Raw genomic sequence first — 16,532 nt, forward strand, 5'->3', positions numbered from 1 at the left:
AAATCTAGGTAAAATTTCATTGGTGAAACAGAAACGTGTAAACATCAGACTGAGCAGTGATGAATAATTTTGATAAGTAGTCTTACCTGAAAAAAAAAGAAAAAAAGAGTGGTTCAATAAACAATTCCTCCTTGTTCTTCTTCAGAATGAATGTAATTGAAACCAAGGAGCACACAGAGGTCAAAATGTGACGGTTGACCAATTTTCTGCCTTGTATGATCTCACCAGATGATGTCTTTCAGGCTGTATAACTTGCACTAGCTTTTAAAATATTTTATATACTAGTAAGGAATAACAACTTTCTGAGGAAAATTATTTTAATATTAGGACTAATCAGGCATGAAGAATTGTTTCACTGAGAGAGGTCTAATCTTATCTGCTGATTGTAAGAATTAGAAAGTTATTTCTTATATATTTACTTATGTCATTTCTAAGGGTAACAATGGAGGTGTCACCCTGTACAGTCCTCCCTGGGAGGGATACTGTATAACAGTCCAGCAGAATCTCTCCCTGCCTTTGCTTTCCCCCATAAATCTTTTCACATGGACCCATCCTTCTTACCTTGCTTCCAGGAGGGTCTCCGAGGAGTGCAATGGGAACTGCTCAAGCAGAACTGGTCAGTTCAACATTATCTTCCTAGACCTTTGCTGAAAGGAACCTGACACCAGTACAGACTGAAGTGGAAGTTACTAGTGCTGCTATCAAAAAATAGCTTTATCTGATCTAGAGATGTGTTGTCCTCTGCAGATTTAAATGTAGAACATTTGTGGATAAGAGGAAAATTTCTTTCATAGTACCCCTGTGTTAAAGAAAAAGCACCAGTCATCTCTTTAGAATGAGGGATTGGAAGTCTACCTAAATTTGAGACATCAGGTTAGAGTATGAGGAAGGACAGATGGAGAAAAAGTTAAGTATTTTCAGCTTTTTAAGAATCTCATATTTCCTATTTTATTTTTGTATTAAACAAAGGTGAGAACTCAAGCCAATATAAAATTACATGCAAGGAACTCAAATTATGAGTTTACAATATTACTGAGAATATTTGGGGCAGAAGGGCAAGGCCTCTCTTTTTTTTTTTATATTGCGAGGAAGAGCTTGCTCTTGCCATATAATAAACAATACCTGTGGAAACCGTGGTTTACAGGCAATCAGTCTTGACATACTGCACAAAATAAGTTGCTCAGGAAAGACAGGTTGTTTTTCTCTTTACTGTTTCTGAGGCTGCACACCATTGCTATCTGAAGAAGCACCTTAGGGTTCTCTTAAAAAAAATATACATAATCAAGACTTTGCATGGCTTGCCCATCCGACATAAGGTGAAGAAAAGGGTATTTTGTGTGGATTTGATAGGCTGAAAATGAAGGCAAGGAGGTTTCTTAGATCCTTTCTCTTGTATATCTGCATTTGATTTTAACCTAGTCCTCCAATTTGGCAAATCAAAAGGAAACAAGCAACCCATAACAGAAAAGATTAACACTTCCTCCCTGCCCACATAGTATAAGTTCCATATCTTACACTCATAGCTAAAGTCCCTGGGCAATACAATAGTTTTATTTTAACCCTTCCCCCAGCTGGTACATGGGAAGTCCGTTACTGCAGAGTGTAAAAATAAAGAGTTGGAGGGACATGAGAAAATACCCGGTCTAGTTGCTGTGCTTTCTGGAATGACCAGTAAAACTGGATCTTTGAAAATAGTCATCTAAGCTTCCTTTGAAAATTCAGCTGATGAGTACTCTATAACTTCTGCAGAAACCCTATTTCAGTGCTCAGCTATATGTGAATTTGGAAAATGGAATTTTCAAGACAAAAATTTAAGAACGAAAAATCTCCTGATCCAAATCAGACCAGTGACTTCTTGCCATAGTGTTGGTGTCTTTACAGGCTGTCTTACATATTGACATACTGTTCTTTGTCCATAAATTTTCTCTTTGCTCTATTATATAAATCCAGTCTATTCAAGATTTCTTTGAGTTTATATTTTCCAAATGAAAAATTCTTGTGCCAAGATACTACATCAGGGTGGGTGTGGTTCGGTGAATAATTAATTCTGCTGTGTCAATTTTTGACCCACTGAAATAACCCTAATAATCACAAGTTTTCTACGGCAGATTGAAAGCATGGATTGACACTACTGTTTCTGGATGTAAATAATGTATTTGCTTCAAGTAAAATCTGCTAGCAGTTTGTGGTCTAATTCCGCATTCAAAGCTCTTTGTTTAGGACACTGAGTAGGACAGTGTAGCGCCAATAAGCAAGAACACTTTCCAGTGCATCACTCTTTTGTGCATTTCTGTTTTGCTGTCTTTTCTGCACTTCTTAAATGTTTTTTCAGACATTTTCCCCAAATATTTAGCTCAATAATTTAAAAATCAGACAAAAGGCTTGCAATGTAATTTTCCACTGTACATTTTTCTAGGATTATTCAGGATAGAGAATTTCTGATTATATATTATCATTATTGTTTTGTGACTTTGCCTTACTGTTTCAGGTCTTGAAAACGGACTTTTTCTCTGTCCATCGAAGTTCTTTGCGCTAAAATCAAAGTGCGATAGATGTAGAAACCTTACCTTTATAATCAGCAAATATGTACAGTAGTTATTGTCACTGAACATTCTACAGTATATGCACTTCTTAGCTCAGAGATTTTAAGTTTCCATGACCATCATTTTACCTTACATCACTCTGATGTCATACTGTTTTCTACAGTTTTTCTTAAAAGGAGACATGAGATTTAAGTACTAGGGTTTTTTTCTTTACCTCTTCAATTGCAGCCTTAGTATTAATATTAGGTAAACATGACAGCTTATCTGTGATAAGGTACTGTCATAACTATAAACAATTCTATTAATATAGGATGTTCTGCTATTTAATTTTTCAGGGCTCTTTCTCAGGATGATCAAGATGATACCCATTTAAAAATAGAGGACATCATTCAGATAGTAAGTTCACCTTGAAACTTAAACACTCCTGTAGAAATGTTGTGGTTTTAAGCGAATAGCAAAAATTGCAACTTTACAACTCTAGACAGAAATAATGTTCTTTTATAGCGGAAATGTACATTTCAATTTAGAGAAAGTAAGAATTTGGAGCCTATATCAGAGATTAAATGGTCAGTGCTTCAGGATTTGGATTTAAATCACATGATAGAAAAGGGGGGAAGATATTAATATGTATTAAATGATACATCTCTGCCATCTCAATTGCCATCAGAACCATAGATGGCCTTCATTGGCAATGCCCATCTGCCAAACCGGGGTCATCATCATCTCATAAGTTCATTGCATTAATTTAAAGAAGAGCTTGGGCAATGAACTAGATAAAGACTGATTTTCTGAAAAGTCATGTAGAATGCACAGGATACAATTAATCTGCATACATAATCATGAGTTGGTATGTGCCTGTTTTCCAGTTTCCAGGCTGCTTAACCTTATATTTAAGCATATTTTCTCAATTCTTATTTCTTTGTAGCAAAGAAGTTAATTACAGGTCTATGTTGAAAGTTCATATGAAGTTCTTTATACCCTCAGCTTTGGAAATGTACTTTGATGCAAAAAGAGATCATTAAGTGTTCTCCTTTCTTTTTGCAGTCAGATTGTCCAAAACCAGAGTGCTTTGAGACTTTGTCAGCCATGGAGCTTGCAGAGCAAATAACTCTTTTAGATCACGTAGTTTTCCGAAGCATACCCTATGAGTAAGTGTTCTCCTACGAGTGACTGAAGTGAGTACAGTGGATGAGTAACTGACTGGCACTACACTAATTCATACTACTGACAAAAAAGTTTGCATGCATAACTGGGTAGTGTCCTTTGGCTGTTACTGACTCCCGTATGGTTTCATGATGTTTTAAAAAACTGAGTTCTTTGCTAAGAAAAACAGTCTACGGTCTAAGGCTCTGGGCTAGTGAAGGGTGGGTATAGTATGGAAATGCTGAGACTCTAGGGAGGGAGTGTCAAATCAGCTTCATTGACACAGCAGCTTAACGTGTATATAACCACATCAGCTGACAAGACCAATTACAAAAAGGGTCAGAATGCTGAAAATTTGGATGTGTGTGTTGGGGGAAGGGATTGAAAGAAAAATAAATCTTCCTTATAATATTTACGGCTTCAGCCAGCATTAAAATGTTGTAGAGAGACACTGGAATTAGTGTAAAACTGTGTTATTAACATCTAACAAAGTAAGGCATACTCAAAATCTACTTAGGCTACTCTTACAGACAGGGACTCTCTACTGTGTTTTTTAAGGGCATTTTTCTCTGTTTCTTTCTCTCCTCTCAACATCTAGAGAGTTCCTTGGGCAAGGCTGGATGAAAGTGGATAAAAATGAAAGAACACCCTATATTATGAAAACTAGTCAACATTTTAATGATGTAAGTACTCATAGGTATAGATTACTTTCTGGGAACTCTACTCACTGTCTATGACCTCTGGAACAAAAAATATCTTTTTTTTTTTTTTTTTTACAATGTGTTGTAATTTCTTATCTAGTAGTGACTGAATGCTACAGCATCGTTGTGATTAACTTTTAAAATAAAAGCACATGAAGATTCTTGTTTTCAAGAATTGGTACTCAATATTTCAGTGGCAATTTAATAGAGCAGAACATTTTAAACTGTATTACAATGCCTCGTTGCTTATAGAAGAAACTAAATTTTCTCCAGACAGTGAAAATATAACACTGGTTCTATTTAATGATTAACTTTTGTAGGCCCAACCATATTTTTGCTCTTTACGATTTTCCTTGAATTCTACCAAGAACTTACCAATCACTTTTGTTAGTGTTGGTTTGGAAATACTCCACATTGCATCTCTTACCCTTCTTTCATATTATCACTCCACCACTCCTCCACTTCCCTACAACGCTGTTTTCAATACACTTTGTCTGGTTTTTTAAAGAGCCATAAGTTCTGTTGTGCATTAGTTTTTCTGCCTTGTTCATTAAATAATTGCATATTGAAAGGGATTCTATTTAAATGTCCTAAATTTCTTCCTCTTTGTTTGGTCAGATGAGTAATCTTGTTGCCTCCCAAATAATGAATTACGCTGATGTCAGCTCCCGGGCTAACTCAATTGAAAAGTGGGTAGCAGTAGCTGATATTTGCCGATGTATGCACAATTATAATGGTGTGTTAGAAATCACGTCGGCCTTGAACAGAAGTGCAATCTACAGACTTAAAAAAACTTGGGGTAAAGTATCCAAACAGGTAAGAATGATACATTTGCAAGTAGAGTTTCTAGATTTCATCAGTCAGTGTGTTGTTCAGAGAATAACGTGTTGAGATAGGATTCCTCATGTAAATACTTTGACTTCTACAATACTCTGACTCTTTAATGGAAGCACCCAGTGGTACTGGTATTTCATGTCAACGGCTTTTGTATTTCATTTATTCTATTTTTTCTTAGTATAATTAATTAAATATCTGCAGGAACAAACTGATTTCAATGGAATTAGTAGGTTCCTAAGACTACGATTTAAGCTTAAATTACTTAAATTATTTGAGAAAACTAAATTTAGATACTTTCAGACATACACATCTAGGTGGTTACTAGCTATAACTAATGTCAGCTCAGGTGCCTAAAATGGGAGACATATGGGAGCTGCCTGTGCTGAAAGTAAGTAGAAAACTCAGCACCTCTTCTCAAGGTGGTGAGAGTTTTGCTTCTCAGTAAAAAACCGTAGGCAATCAGTCTTCTTTCTCATTTAGAGGCCCAAGTTTAGGTGCAGTGAATACCTCCCTTTAATGCTTGCCTTACTGCTGGGACTGTCGCAGCATGGCAAAAGCTGTAAGAATGACTGCTAGTAACAGAAGTAAGACACACAGACACACAGAAGACTGGTCAGGATGAAACGTATCCAGTCTTCTATACTCTCTGTTTTAAATAGTTCAAAGAAATTGGTTGAATGATTTAATTCTCAGCTTTCTGCTGTTTTTAAAAAATAATATCTTAGAACAGCAGAGCAAAGAGGTCGGTAGGACAGAGCCAATCACTTCTAAGTTAGGCAGGGGTGCAGAGTTTATTCTTGCTGACTGGAAGATTTTTGGCTGCCCATATTAGATCTGGCCAGTTCCTGTACTAAAGTCAGGCTTTTATCATTGTGTTTCATCCTGCATCTGTTCTGCACCTTTTGCAAAGCACTAAAGTAGGCCAAGAAATAAAATCCACCCAAAAAGGCATTCTGAATATACTGCTTTCTCCAGTCAGCTTTTTTTCTCAGCTGCGTTCTAACTAGTGCTTCATTCTTTTATTTAAAAATATGTTAAAAATCCTTTCAACACAAACTACTATATAAGAGGCTACCTCCAAAAGGTTTGTTTAGAATTTGTTTTATTTTTAAAGCTCTGAATTAAAATAAAAAGCAAACAAAAGAATAATGTTACTGTGCACAGTTCTCCAGTACTGATTGGAGAAATAATCTGTAAGTTTCATCAACTTGGTATTAGAAGCAAGAAGAAAATGTCTGTTTCTGCCTACAGCTTTCACTTAATTGGAAATTTAGCTTTAAAAATGACAGATTTCTCAGGATTCTCTGTATCGTCTGAAATCTGTACCACAGAAGAGACTAGAAAGCAAATTTATTGTACTCATGAAGTAAGCAGTCTCTTGTGGTGCCCACTGAAAGTAATTTGTGTAAGATAGTAATATATTTTCAAATACTCATTCAGCTTTTATCAGAAACTTGGAGGCAAATCTAGCTTAGCGCAAGCTGCAAGACAGTAGACATCCTTCACTGTCACTATTTTCAGTAAAAGCAGCTAAAGATCCTCAGCGCTGTGTAAGATCCAATCCCTAATGTTCTTGTATACACAGTAAACTGAATTGCTGACAATTAATTTAATTAGTACGTGTTTTTTCCTGAATTTGCGGGCTAATAATAGTAGCATAGATATATATTCTTTGTATGACTCAAAAGAAAATCTTTAAAGCTGCCTAATCTCCGTTTTCAGAAATACACTAGGAACTACAATAAAGCTAAGTTCCTAATGTATTATTACTTTTGAAAATGAGCTGAAGATGCTGAATGAATTATACCTTTTCTAAAATCTCATACCAGTTATTAATGTACAACAACAATGACATTTGTAATGCATTTTTTTCTAGACAAAAGCTCTCATGGACAAGCTTCAGAAGACTGTATCCTCTGAAGGAAGATTTAAAAACCTTAGAGAAACGCTTAAAAAGTATGCTTCCCTGACACATACAACTGTGTTTTGTTATTAGCAGTGGATAGTACACATTAAAGATGAATTAGCTTTGATAAAGCTTTAATAATTAATATAATATTGGATAATATTTTTCCCTAATAAATGTTTCAATTCTAGTTTTATTGCATTTTGCGTTGTTGATTTGCTTAATAGCCTGTAGTTTGGTACCCCCAATAGATAAAGATCATATCTCCAGAGAATTAAAGAAACAAATGAAACTATTTTTCTGTGTGAATGCTCCCTGTTGGGACTTTACTTACACTGATAAACTTTTTCAATAAGTGTAAAGCCAGGTTTATAAATTAAAGTTCTTATTCAAAAAACAGGATTCCAAATAGTTGTTGTTCCAAATAAGAAGTTTGGGACTTACAGCTAAGCCTGAATCAGATCAAAGATCCATTTACCCCTTTGTCTTGTTTCTGACAGTGACAAGTAGCTAATGAGTGGAACGTAAAAGAAGTACAAATGAACAGCGACATTTCCTCTCCTGTACCCTCCCAGCCCTCTGTTGTCTGCCACCTCATAAAATGTCTTAGTTTTTCTGTACAATAGTCCTTGCCTGTTATTTTTATTCAGTTGATTTGCCAGGTTGTGTTTGACCTTATGTAATGTCAGTATCTAAAATAAGGTAGGGTTACATAATAGGCAAGGGTTCTACAATTTCTGCATGGACTCCCAACTGCTTGAATATAAAACTTGGGGTTTTTTGCAAGTTCTGTAATTAAAAGTAGGCTTTCCAGAACTGAGAAAGTTGGGCTTATTTAGCTTATAAAAGAGATGGTAGCTTTCCAGTACAAGAAAGCTGAGGAGGAGCTCTTTACCAGGGAGTGAAGGGATAGGACAAGGGGTAATGTTTTTAAGATGAAAGAGGGGAATTTAGAATAGATATTAGGAAGAAATGTTTTAGTGTGAAGATGGCAAGGCACTGGAACAGGTTGCCTGTAAAAGCTGATCACACCCCACGCCTGGAAGTGTTCAAGGCCAGATTGGATGGGGATTTGAGCAACCTGATCCAGTGAAAGGTGTCCCTGCCCATGGCAGGGGGTTTGGAGCTGGAGGATCTTTGGTCCATTTCAACCCAAACTGTTCTATGAGTCTATGATTCTATGATTGAGTGGTACAACTAAGTTAAATGATCTTGAGAGAAGGAAAGAATTGAACTAAGTGAATAGTTACTGGAATATTTTTATATATATATATATATTATTTTTTTTTGGAGTTAGCAAATTTTTACCTAAAAGAATACATTGGGTAGCTAATCACTTTTTGAAAAATGTTTTTACTCACATTATATGAACAGGTACTTTTATACATCTTTCAGTTAATGTATTGCTTGCCTGTGTACAACAATAATCCTCACAATATAAAAATTACCCAGAGTGAAGTGCTGTGCTAAGCATTGTCTGCCTAAGTTAACAATATAGCCATCACCCTGCATTCTTCTTATGCCAGAGTTTCAGAAAACCAGGTTTGCTACTATTTCTGCTGAGGCAAAAATCAGTGAGCATGGAGCGATGATTTTTGCAATAGGGAGGCAACAATCACTATCCCATTCCTCCTGTCCCTTCAATAAAAGAAAATTCCAGTTCTCCAGGATTTCTGTTACCAGTTTTCCAGATCATCTCTGCTGCCTTTCTGTCTTTCACTTTTTTTCCTTGTGTTCCCTGCTGAAAGGCCTGAATAGACTCAGACAGAACAGTATATACATACATGCATGTACACTTATATGTATGCATACATATATGCGTTTATATGTGTGTAAGCATATATAAGTATGTACATACATGTGCGTGTATATTTACATATTTATCTGTAGATATCTCCACAAGCACATGCGCGTGCTCACACACACATACCCTTTCTATATCAGGATGCTTACATGGCTATAGAACATAAACCACTCAGAAAAAGCATAAATAATAAATTCAGAATAAATAATAATTCAGAATAAATTCAATTTGTAGTGGGCAAAGCAAATACAACTCAAGTGAAGTGAGTGAAGCTCTTTGTCTTAGGAATGAATGTAACCCACTGATCAGAAGTATATTAAGTAATAAACAGTTTGTATGAGCTATAAAAAATACAGCTTGTGAATTTAGCTACAGGCAAATATACTGCCTTCTTGTTCACAGTTGTAACCCGCCTGCTGTTCCGTACCTTGGAATGTACCTGACAGACCTGGCATTTATTGAAGAAGGAACACCAAATTTCACTGAGGAAGGCCTTGTCAATTTCTCCAAAATGAGAATGGTAATTTTCTGGCCCTTATGTGCTTTCCAAACAGGCGTTTAATTAAATGAATTAATTATTGATTTAATTATAACTCCTTTGAATCTAACTTCTAAGATGCAAGTATATTGGTATCATGAAAGATAGGTGGCTATTTGAAAGCAGTAACTTGACCCAGTCTTCTATCACCACCTTCTGGTAAACCAGTATTTTTGTAGGGTGAGTTTGCCTCCAGTTTGTTCTCTGAGCAATAAGAGAAGGAAAAAGCAGCTGCCCAAAGATTGTGAAGGTGCAGCGAAGGCTTTTTGAACTAACTTAAACTAAAGGAGTATAGTGATTCATCAGAAAGCAGTAATCATAATCTCCTTTTCAAGCATGCTAGATTCTATCTATAAAAGCCTTTTAAAGTTGGTTTCTCTCCAGCTACCATGTGATGGTGTTTTGTAACAACTCAGAGGGAAGCATGGAAATTTCTAATCTCAGTTTAATGCCCTTTGCTACATTGCAATGTATGCATATACATTGCAGCAGTTACTCAAGGCAAAGAGAAGAGAGATTATCGGTACAGGGAGAGGGGAAACAGGGTGGTTCACTTGAGGCTGACTGAACAATAAATGGTTAATTTAGGAAAATTATATCTTTGGAAACTATTAGGAGATGATATCTGCCTTCCCCTTCCCTCCTCTCAGGATAAACTATATAATTTGGTACAAAATTCTTGCCTTATGTAGCTTAGCTGAAGTCAAACTGCAGTTGTAATCACTCATATATCTGTTTTCTTTTGAAAGATCTCCCATATTATCAGGGAAATACGCCAGTTCCAGCAGACCTCCTACCGCATAGAGCATCAGCAGAAGGTGAGGCTCTTCCTGGTCACTGTTAACAACTAAGGAAATCAAAGCTGTCGTAGCAATTGGTTGTAAGATACAGCTGTTGTTGAAAGCTAAAATCAATATATTCTGCTCTGACACACTGAGAGGAGAGGACAGACAGAAATACAGACAGGTAGTCTGAGGCTGTAATGCCTTCACCCTGGTAGAAACACTTCATCTGACACTGTGTATAGAAACAAGTTTTTTTCTCCTTCTCTGGAAGCTTTCTTGGGATGGCACCCTTCATTGGTCTAGCATAGATGAATATATGAGGGTACAAGAGAATAGCTTCAAAGGGAAATGTGTTCTCCCTGCCCATCTGGAAGCATAATTCCACAGAGAATTCCAGAATCCTGGGATTAGGAGACAGGCTATGGTCCAAGCACCTGTTGTGTGCATCCTCCAATTCTTTTCTTCTTGTCCCTCATGAGGGCAATGAAAATTTGCCTAAAGCCAGTCTTTGCCTTCAGAGATTTCATCTCAGGCTCCAGAAGAGCCATCTGGTCTTAGATAACTTGGTCAAGGATTTGTCCATTCCTAAAAGTCTGTATTCCTGAAGTGCTGCTAGTGGAGCTTTGCACCATTCAAACAAGCTGTTATGTTTCTCAAGAGAACAGGAGAGAATCTCAGGATCAGAAAAGGGCTGAAGGGGAAAAGAAAAGCAAAAAAAAACTTTCGTGAAAGTAACTTGCAATCTGTTCATCTGTGTTTTCTGCATTCCAGGTCACTCACTATTTACTTGACAAGACACTCATCATAGATGAAGATACCTTATATGAGCTTTCCCTAAAGATTGAACCCAGACTTCCCGCCTGAAGAACCAGCTTTGCCTCAGAGTCTACAGAAAGCTTTAGTACAATGAACAAAATCATGCATGCCAAGTCCTAAAGACAGCAAGGGAAATACTGAGAAGAGTGCAAGCTCTCTTTTCCAGTAAGAGATACAAAGCCTCACTGCATTTCCCTCTCAGGCAACAAAAATGAGAATTGGAAATGGAAGACGATCATGCTTCTTACTTGGATTAGGTGATTGCTGCTTTGCAAAGATAATGTTTTGCAGTAGGGAGTATACATTTAAAGGAAAATAGGAGACTTTCCTGTGAACGGTACTCATTGTAGCCATCTTATGTGACGAATTAAGGGGACAGATTTAAATAGTGGTTATATACCCAGGTATATTAAGATCCATGAGCAAACTGAGATGGCTGTGATGTGGTCTGGATTGATGGCTAACTATGTTTTTGCTGAGGCAGTAATGGTAGTAGTGTCCTCATATTGTGTTAACTTCATTGAAAAACAGGATCTTAACAGTCATCTGCTATCTTGAAGTGACAGTAAGATAGTACCTAGGATCTTCAGATCTGCAGTTGTTCAAAATGCTTGCTATACATTTAACGCTACCCTTTATAAAGTGCTACCTTCTTTAAACGTTTTGTCAGCCTTTTCTAAGCTGGTCAATTTTACCTATAAATAAACTGTAAATATTTTTTTCATTAATACACAGAATATTTACAGCATGGAAAGCAAATGAACTAGTTGAATAGTTGTAAATAGTTGCCACCCTTGCAAGCTTCAGCTGGGAAATGCAATGCTAGAAGCTGTACCTGAGACTCGAGAAATCCAGACACACAGTGAATGAAATGGTTAGTCACGTTACACATAGCCCTGAAAAAGGCACGTTATCTTTTTACACCTCCTGCAGCTTCTCTGACAAGTCAGGCTACAGAGCACTTTCTGGACACACTGTGGGGAGAAATACATGTCTGATCTGTCAATGGGTAGTGATCAGCAATGAGTACTGGGAGCTGGCATGACAGTGTGGTTTTACGTGGAACCAGTGGTTTGAAGTATGTCAAATGTTTTATTTGGTCATTTGGCACTGACTTAGTTCTAAAATTGTTCACATCCGCGGCAAACTTTGAATGCCAGAAAATGCAAACTATATATTTTTATCTGAGCTAGTAATTATAATTTGCATATGGGCATATGTTTAAGAAAATGTGCTATTTGTAAATGTTTTCAAAGCCTATGCTTTTGTGACACAGTAGGTAGATAGATCTCATTTCTACAGCTAGTTGGCACTTACTAAATTTTCCCAATCAAGGGCGGCTTGTGGCAGCTTCATGGAAAGTGAACTCAAATGCATGCTGTGAAGTGCATCATAGTCCAAAATGCAGAAACTAGCACGGCTGAAAAAATTGGCTGGAACAGTGTCCTTGCTTTTACAATTCTACTCAGCCAGTTGAAGAAATAGGGCTATTTCACTGTATACCTCCCTTAAGTCCTCTCAGGGAGACAGATGTTTAATATAGCTTGTGACCTAGGCCTGTTTGATCTGACATTTCCTACTACAGTCATGATGATTCTTAACACTGGTGATGAAAAACAGACCTGCCTGGCTTGTGGTTTTTGTCTTTATTTGCACTTTAGTTATATTGCTGGTTCAGCCCAGAGCTGCACAATAAATTCCATTCGTTCTGTCTGAGTAACTGCTAGCATTTATAAATGTACCTTAGCAACTGTAAATTTCATTAAGGTTCTTCACCTCAAGGACCCTTTCTTTGTAAATAACTGCATGAGGGAACATCACAAATACTGAAAAACTCCTTGATTAGAAAGCTAGACAGCAACAGAAAAGGGAATTCCAGAAACATTTCACATAGTTCTGGCTAATGATTGCTGTAGAAATGAACATGGAAAATGTTCCTTATAGAAGATTTTTATTGTCAAAAATGTGCTTGTTCTTTTCATTAATGGCTGGCAAGAAGCTGATTGCATCCCAATGCATGCTATAGGAAAAAAAAAAAAAAGCATGGTTTATTTGGACCACAAAATACTGTGTATTTTCTGTACAAAAGCAGTTACGATATGGTGGTTTCATAGAACACTTCAAATTAATGAAGAAGTTGGGGAAAAGTGGTCCAAAAAGTGATTTCTTAACTTAGTTCTATTGTTTTTCTGTTAACAAAGAAAATACATACTGTCAATGTCTATTGGCATCTCTGCTATATGCTATTAACTGCTGCTTTCTCTGCCTGTACCCCATTTTACCAAACTTCGTTGATATTCTTAGGGTTACAGGGTACACTTCTTCATCTTACTCCTTTCACAGTTTGTTATTTTGTACTTTATGTGTGTGTGTTGGTTTTTCAGAGTTACAAAATAGTCAATGCATTTTAATACTTGCAGTACACGGGGGCGGTGCTGTGCTCATGGTACAGTATTACGAGTTAACTGAGAGGAAGACAAAAGATTAGACATGTTTTTTTAAAAGGTGCCAAGCATCCATATCTTAAAAACAGTAGACAATGTGGTAGTTCAGCCCCTCTGTGAAAGCATATACTATTTATATGCCTGAAATTACCTCTAGTGTCAGTGGCACAAGGTAGTTTAGAAGCACTAGAGTAACTAGATGCTTGATTTGTGTTCAGATCAACAACAAGAAGAAAACCAAAAACAAAAACCAAAAAAAACCACGTTGTGGTCACAGTAATGTTTGATTTGCTGATGACTAATAATGATCTTTGTGGTTGGGGATACAACACATTCATTAAAATACAAGAGGTGAATACTCAAATAAGTGAGCAAGCATCTTGCAATCCACAACCCTAGCCAGTGTTGCAGCCCTTGGAACCATAACAAAAGCTGGAGACAGCTGTTCTGCAGAAATCCTACACAGTCAGTGTTAAGTAGTGTGTCTGACCCACAGTTGGATTGTGTATTTCATGTGTAAGTCGTTTGAATGCCTCTGCTACAGTACTGCTGCAGTGTTTGAGCCATGGCAATAGTTAGTAGGCAGCAGCAACCTACTTTATGTGAGGCTTTGATTAGTACATCTATATAACCAGCTAATGCAGAGATCTCCCCGTACAGTGCACAGGGATTGTGGAGCTCCTTGCTACTGGCTTCTCTGTGCCCCTCCATGACAGCCATATAATACATAAAGATAGAAATCTCAGTCATAAAACACCCACTGTTTGCCTCTGATGTTATGGAGGGTGTCTCCAAGTGAGGACTTTGTCATTTGGATCTTGCTGTCTTTTAGGATCTTGCCTATTACAGCTTTTATGCCAGGGAAGAAGAACAGACTTGCTTTTCTGCAGCTGGAGCTTAAAAAGCCCGGATGATTCAGGATTTGTAAGAAAAAGAAGGGCTGAAGTGCTTATCACTTGCCTTTCTTAGCTCCTCAGCCCTACTACGCCAGTCAGATACGACAGCAGTTCTCATGTTGGAGCGGCTGCTCCCTTCAGTACTCTCTGGACAAAAACGCCTCAGGGTGTACAGGCTGGACAGCTGCAATGGGGATAGTGTATTTCACCCACTGGTTCAGCAGTGGGCACACTTGCCAGCCAAGTCCAAGGAGAGTTTTGCAGTATTTCTTTTATTGCATAAGTAGCAGCCCGGATTGAGCCCATAGTAGTCTGGGAACCTGGGCAGCAGCACAGACACGTCCCCTTACATGTGACAGAGCACTTGTCACACGCTAATACGGGGCTAGAGTTGCCTTCACCCCAGCCTTCACTCCCCACAGTCCGTCTCCTCCCCCAATGAAATTCACCAGTATTCTTAGTGGACTGAACCCATGATTAGTCATCATGTAGGAGAAAAAAGACATCCATTGAGTTTACAGTGGCAGTTGTCTATATTCTGTCCTTTCCTTTCAGCTAGTCCTGTAACACACAAATGTGTAGCTTAGTAGTGAGAGATGATACTGGGACTGATCACCCTTATTTAAATGTAAGGAAGAGGTCTCAATTCTCTTCCTGCTTTCTTAGTTTTTAATACTGATTATTGTTCTGTAGGATTAAAAGGAATTTAACTATATAAGGTATTTATTAACTTTACACAGGACCTGTTAATTTTCCCAAATTTTCCTTCATAATCACTATTTATTGTAAAAGTTTTACAAAAACATTGTTTTATTTGTATCAGGATTCGAACTGTCCTTTCACTCTTGTCAGCAACATTAAACTTAGATATATGATTTAAAATTCGCACCAGTAGAGACATTTTTGCCCACTTATAATTGTTATTTATTAAGGGCAAAGTCCTTCAGACCTCATTCTGATAATACCTTAGGCTTCACTGAGAGCTTTTAATGAGTAAGTTATTTGGGGATCCAGCTCTCAGGTATTTGCCTGACAGTTTTGCCTCCAAAGGTCCAATGTCTCTGTGTAGGATGCTTTGTGTCCTATAACACGGCTTAACTATGGTTGTTTTGTTGTACCTTTACTTTTGAAATAGTCTCTGAAGTTTTGTTCTTTAGAATAGATGTATGTTTATTTGACAGATGTATCTATATTGAACACGTTACTTAGTGCACATGTTTTTGCATGTATTGTAACTTATCTTTTGACCTGAGGTTATTGCTTTATTGTTAGTAATGCATATCAGGCAGGGTGTTGTGCCTATATGCTAAATAAAAATTCTTTTTTTCCTCAGTTTCAAGAATCCTTACTGGTATCTGTTTATTTTATTACCCCCAATGGTAAATATTTGAATCTACTTCTGAATTATTGAGTCTTTTAGAGAAACACAGGAGTGGAAAGGACAAACCATTAAGAAGGAGGGCAAAAATCAGAGTAGTCTGAGTCTCTTTAATGGGAAAGAATGGTTGAATTATTGCATTTTGTTCTTTGTTTGCTCCTGCTGCATTGCAGCTGCTGTGGGCAACATTGGGAGTACTGCTGATTTTAACTTGGAAGAGGAAATGAAGCCTACTTCATACACAACTAGAAATACTGATCCACTGTGAAATGTACAGCATAACTAACTAAATAAGACATGTAACGGATTAAACTGAACCAGCCACAGAACTCATTTTAATTCAGCTGAGGACAGCCTCTCTTCTCCCATGCCCTTATTCTCTTTGTAGGAAGGTAAAAGTAGGTGGTATTTAGTTATGGTTTCAGAAGTTGTTTAAGGACTTCCTATTCCAATAGAATATATTCTTTAAGCAGAGGTAATGAATTCTATAAACAGAGAGTAAATAATGTTGTCTCTAACTTATTTATCCCATTGTTTTGGGTTTGGGCTTTTGTCTAAACATCCCTAGCCTTCTCTTGGCTTTCCTTGGATTTAAAGAAATAGTATACCCACATTTAGTATCCAAGTAAACACAGAACACTTACTAGATTTGTAAGCATGGTATGTTCCCCCTCTTGCTATAGGCAAACAAGTCACAGAGATAGAATGACTTGCAAATTGAAGGAAAATAGTTGATAGAGG

At 37.2% G+C, this 16,532-nt stretch overlaps 1 protein-coding gene across 3 annotated transcripts in view; it reads left to right on the plus strand.

The window, feature by feature from the left end:
* The window catches only part of RASGRF2 (Ras protein specific guanine nucleotide releasing factor 2), a 134,895-nt gene extending 119,165 nt beyond the window's left edge, over positions 1-15,730 (plus strand). For 2 of the 3 annotated variants that reach the window (XM_009560298.2, XM_009560297.2), the window contains exons 20-27: positions 2,879-2,939; positions 3,588-3,691; positions 4,285-4,369; positions 5,006-5,203; positions 7,101-7,180; positions 9,337-9,454; positions 10,222-10,290; positions 11,029-15,730. In XM_009560298.2, the coding sequence (XP_009558593.1) occupies positions 2,879-2,939; positions 3,588-3,691; positions 4,285-4,369; positions 5,006-5,203; positions 7,101-7,180; positions 9,337-9,454; positions 10,222-10,290; positions 11,029-11,121 (808 nt within the window). In that variant the 3' untranslated portion in view covers positions 11,122-15,730. Of the gene's footprint in view, positions 1-2,878; positions 2,940-3,587; positions 3,719-4,284; positions 4,370-5,005; positions 5,204-7,100; positions 7,181-9,336; positions 9,455-10,221; positions 10,291-11,028 lie in introns of those variants that run through there. The other variant, XR_008447713.1, reaches the window with a different exon arrangement.
* The last annotated feature ends 802 nt before the right edge of the window (positions 15,731-16,532 follow it).

Source organism: Cuculus canorus, chromosome Z, assembly GCF_017976375.1.
Source record: "Cuculus canorus isolate bCucCan1 chromosome Z, bCucCan1.pri, whole genome shotgun sequence".
Lineage (NCBI taxonomy): Eukaryota > Metazoa > Chordata > Aves > Cuculiformes > Cuculidae > Cuculus > Cuculus canorus.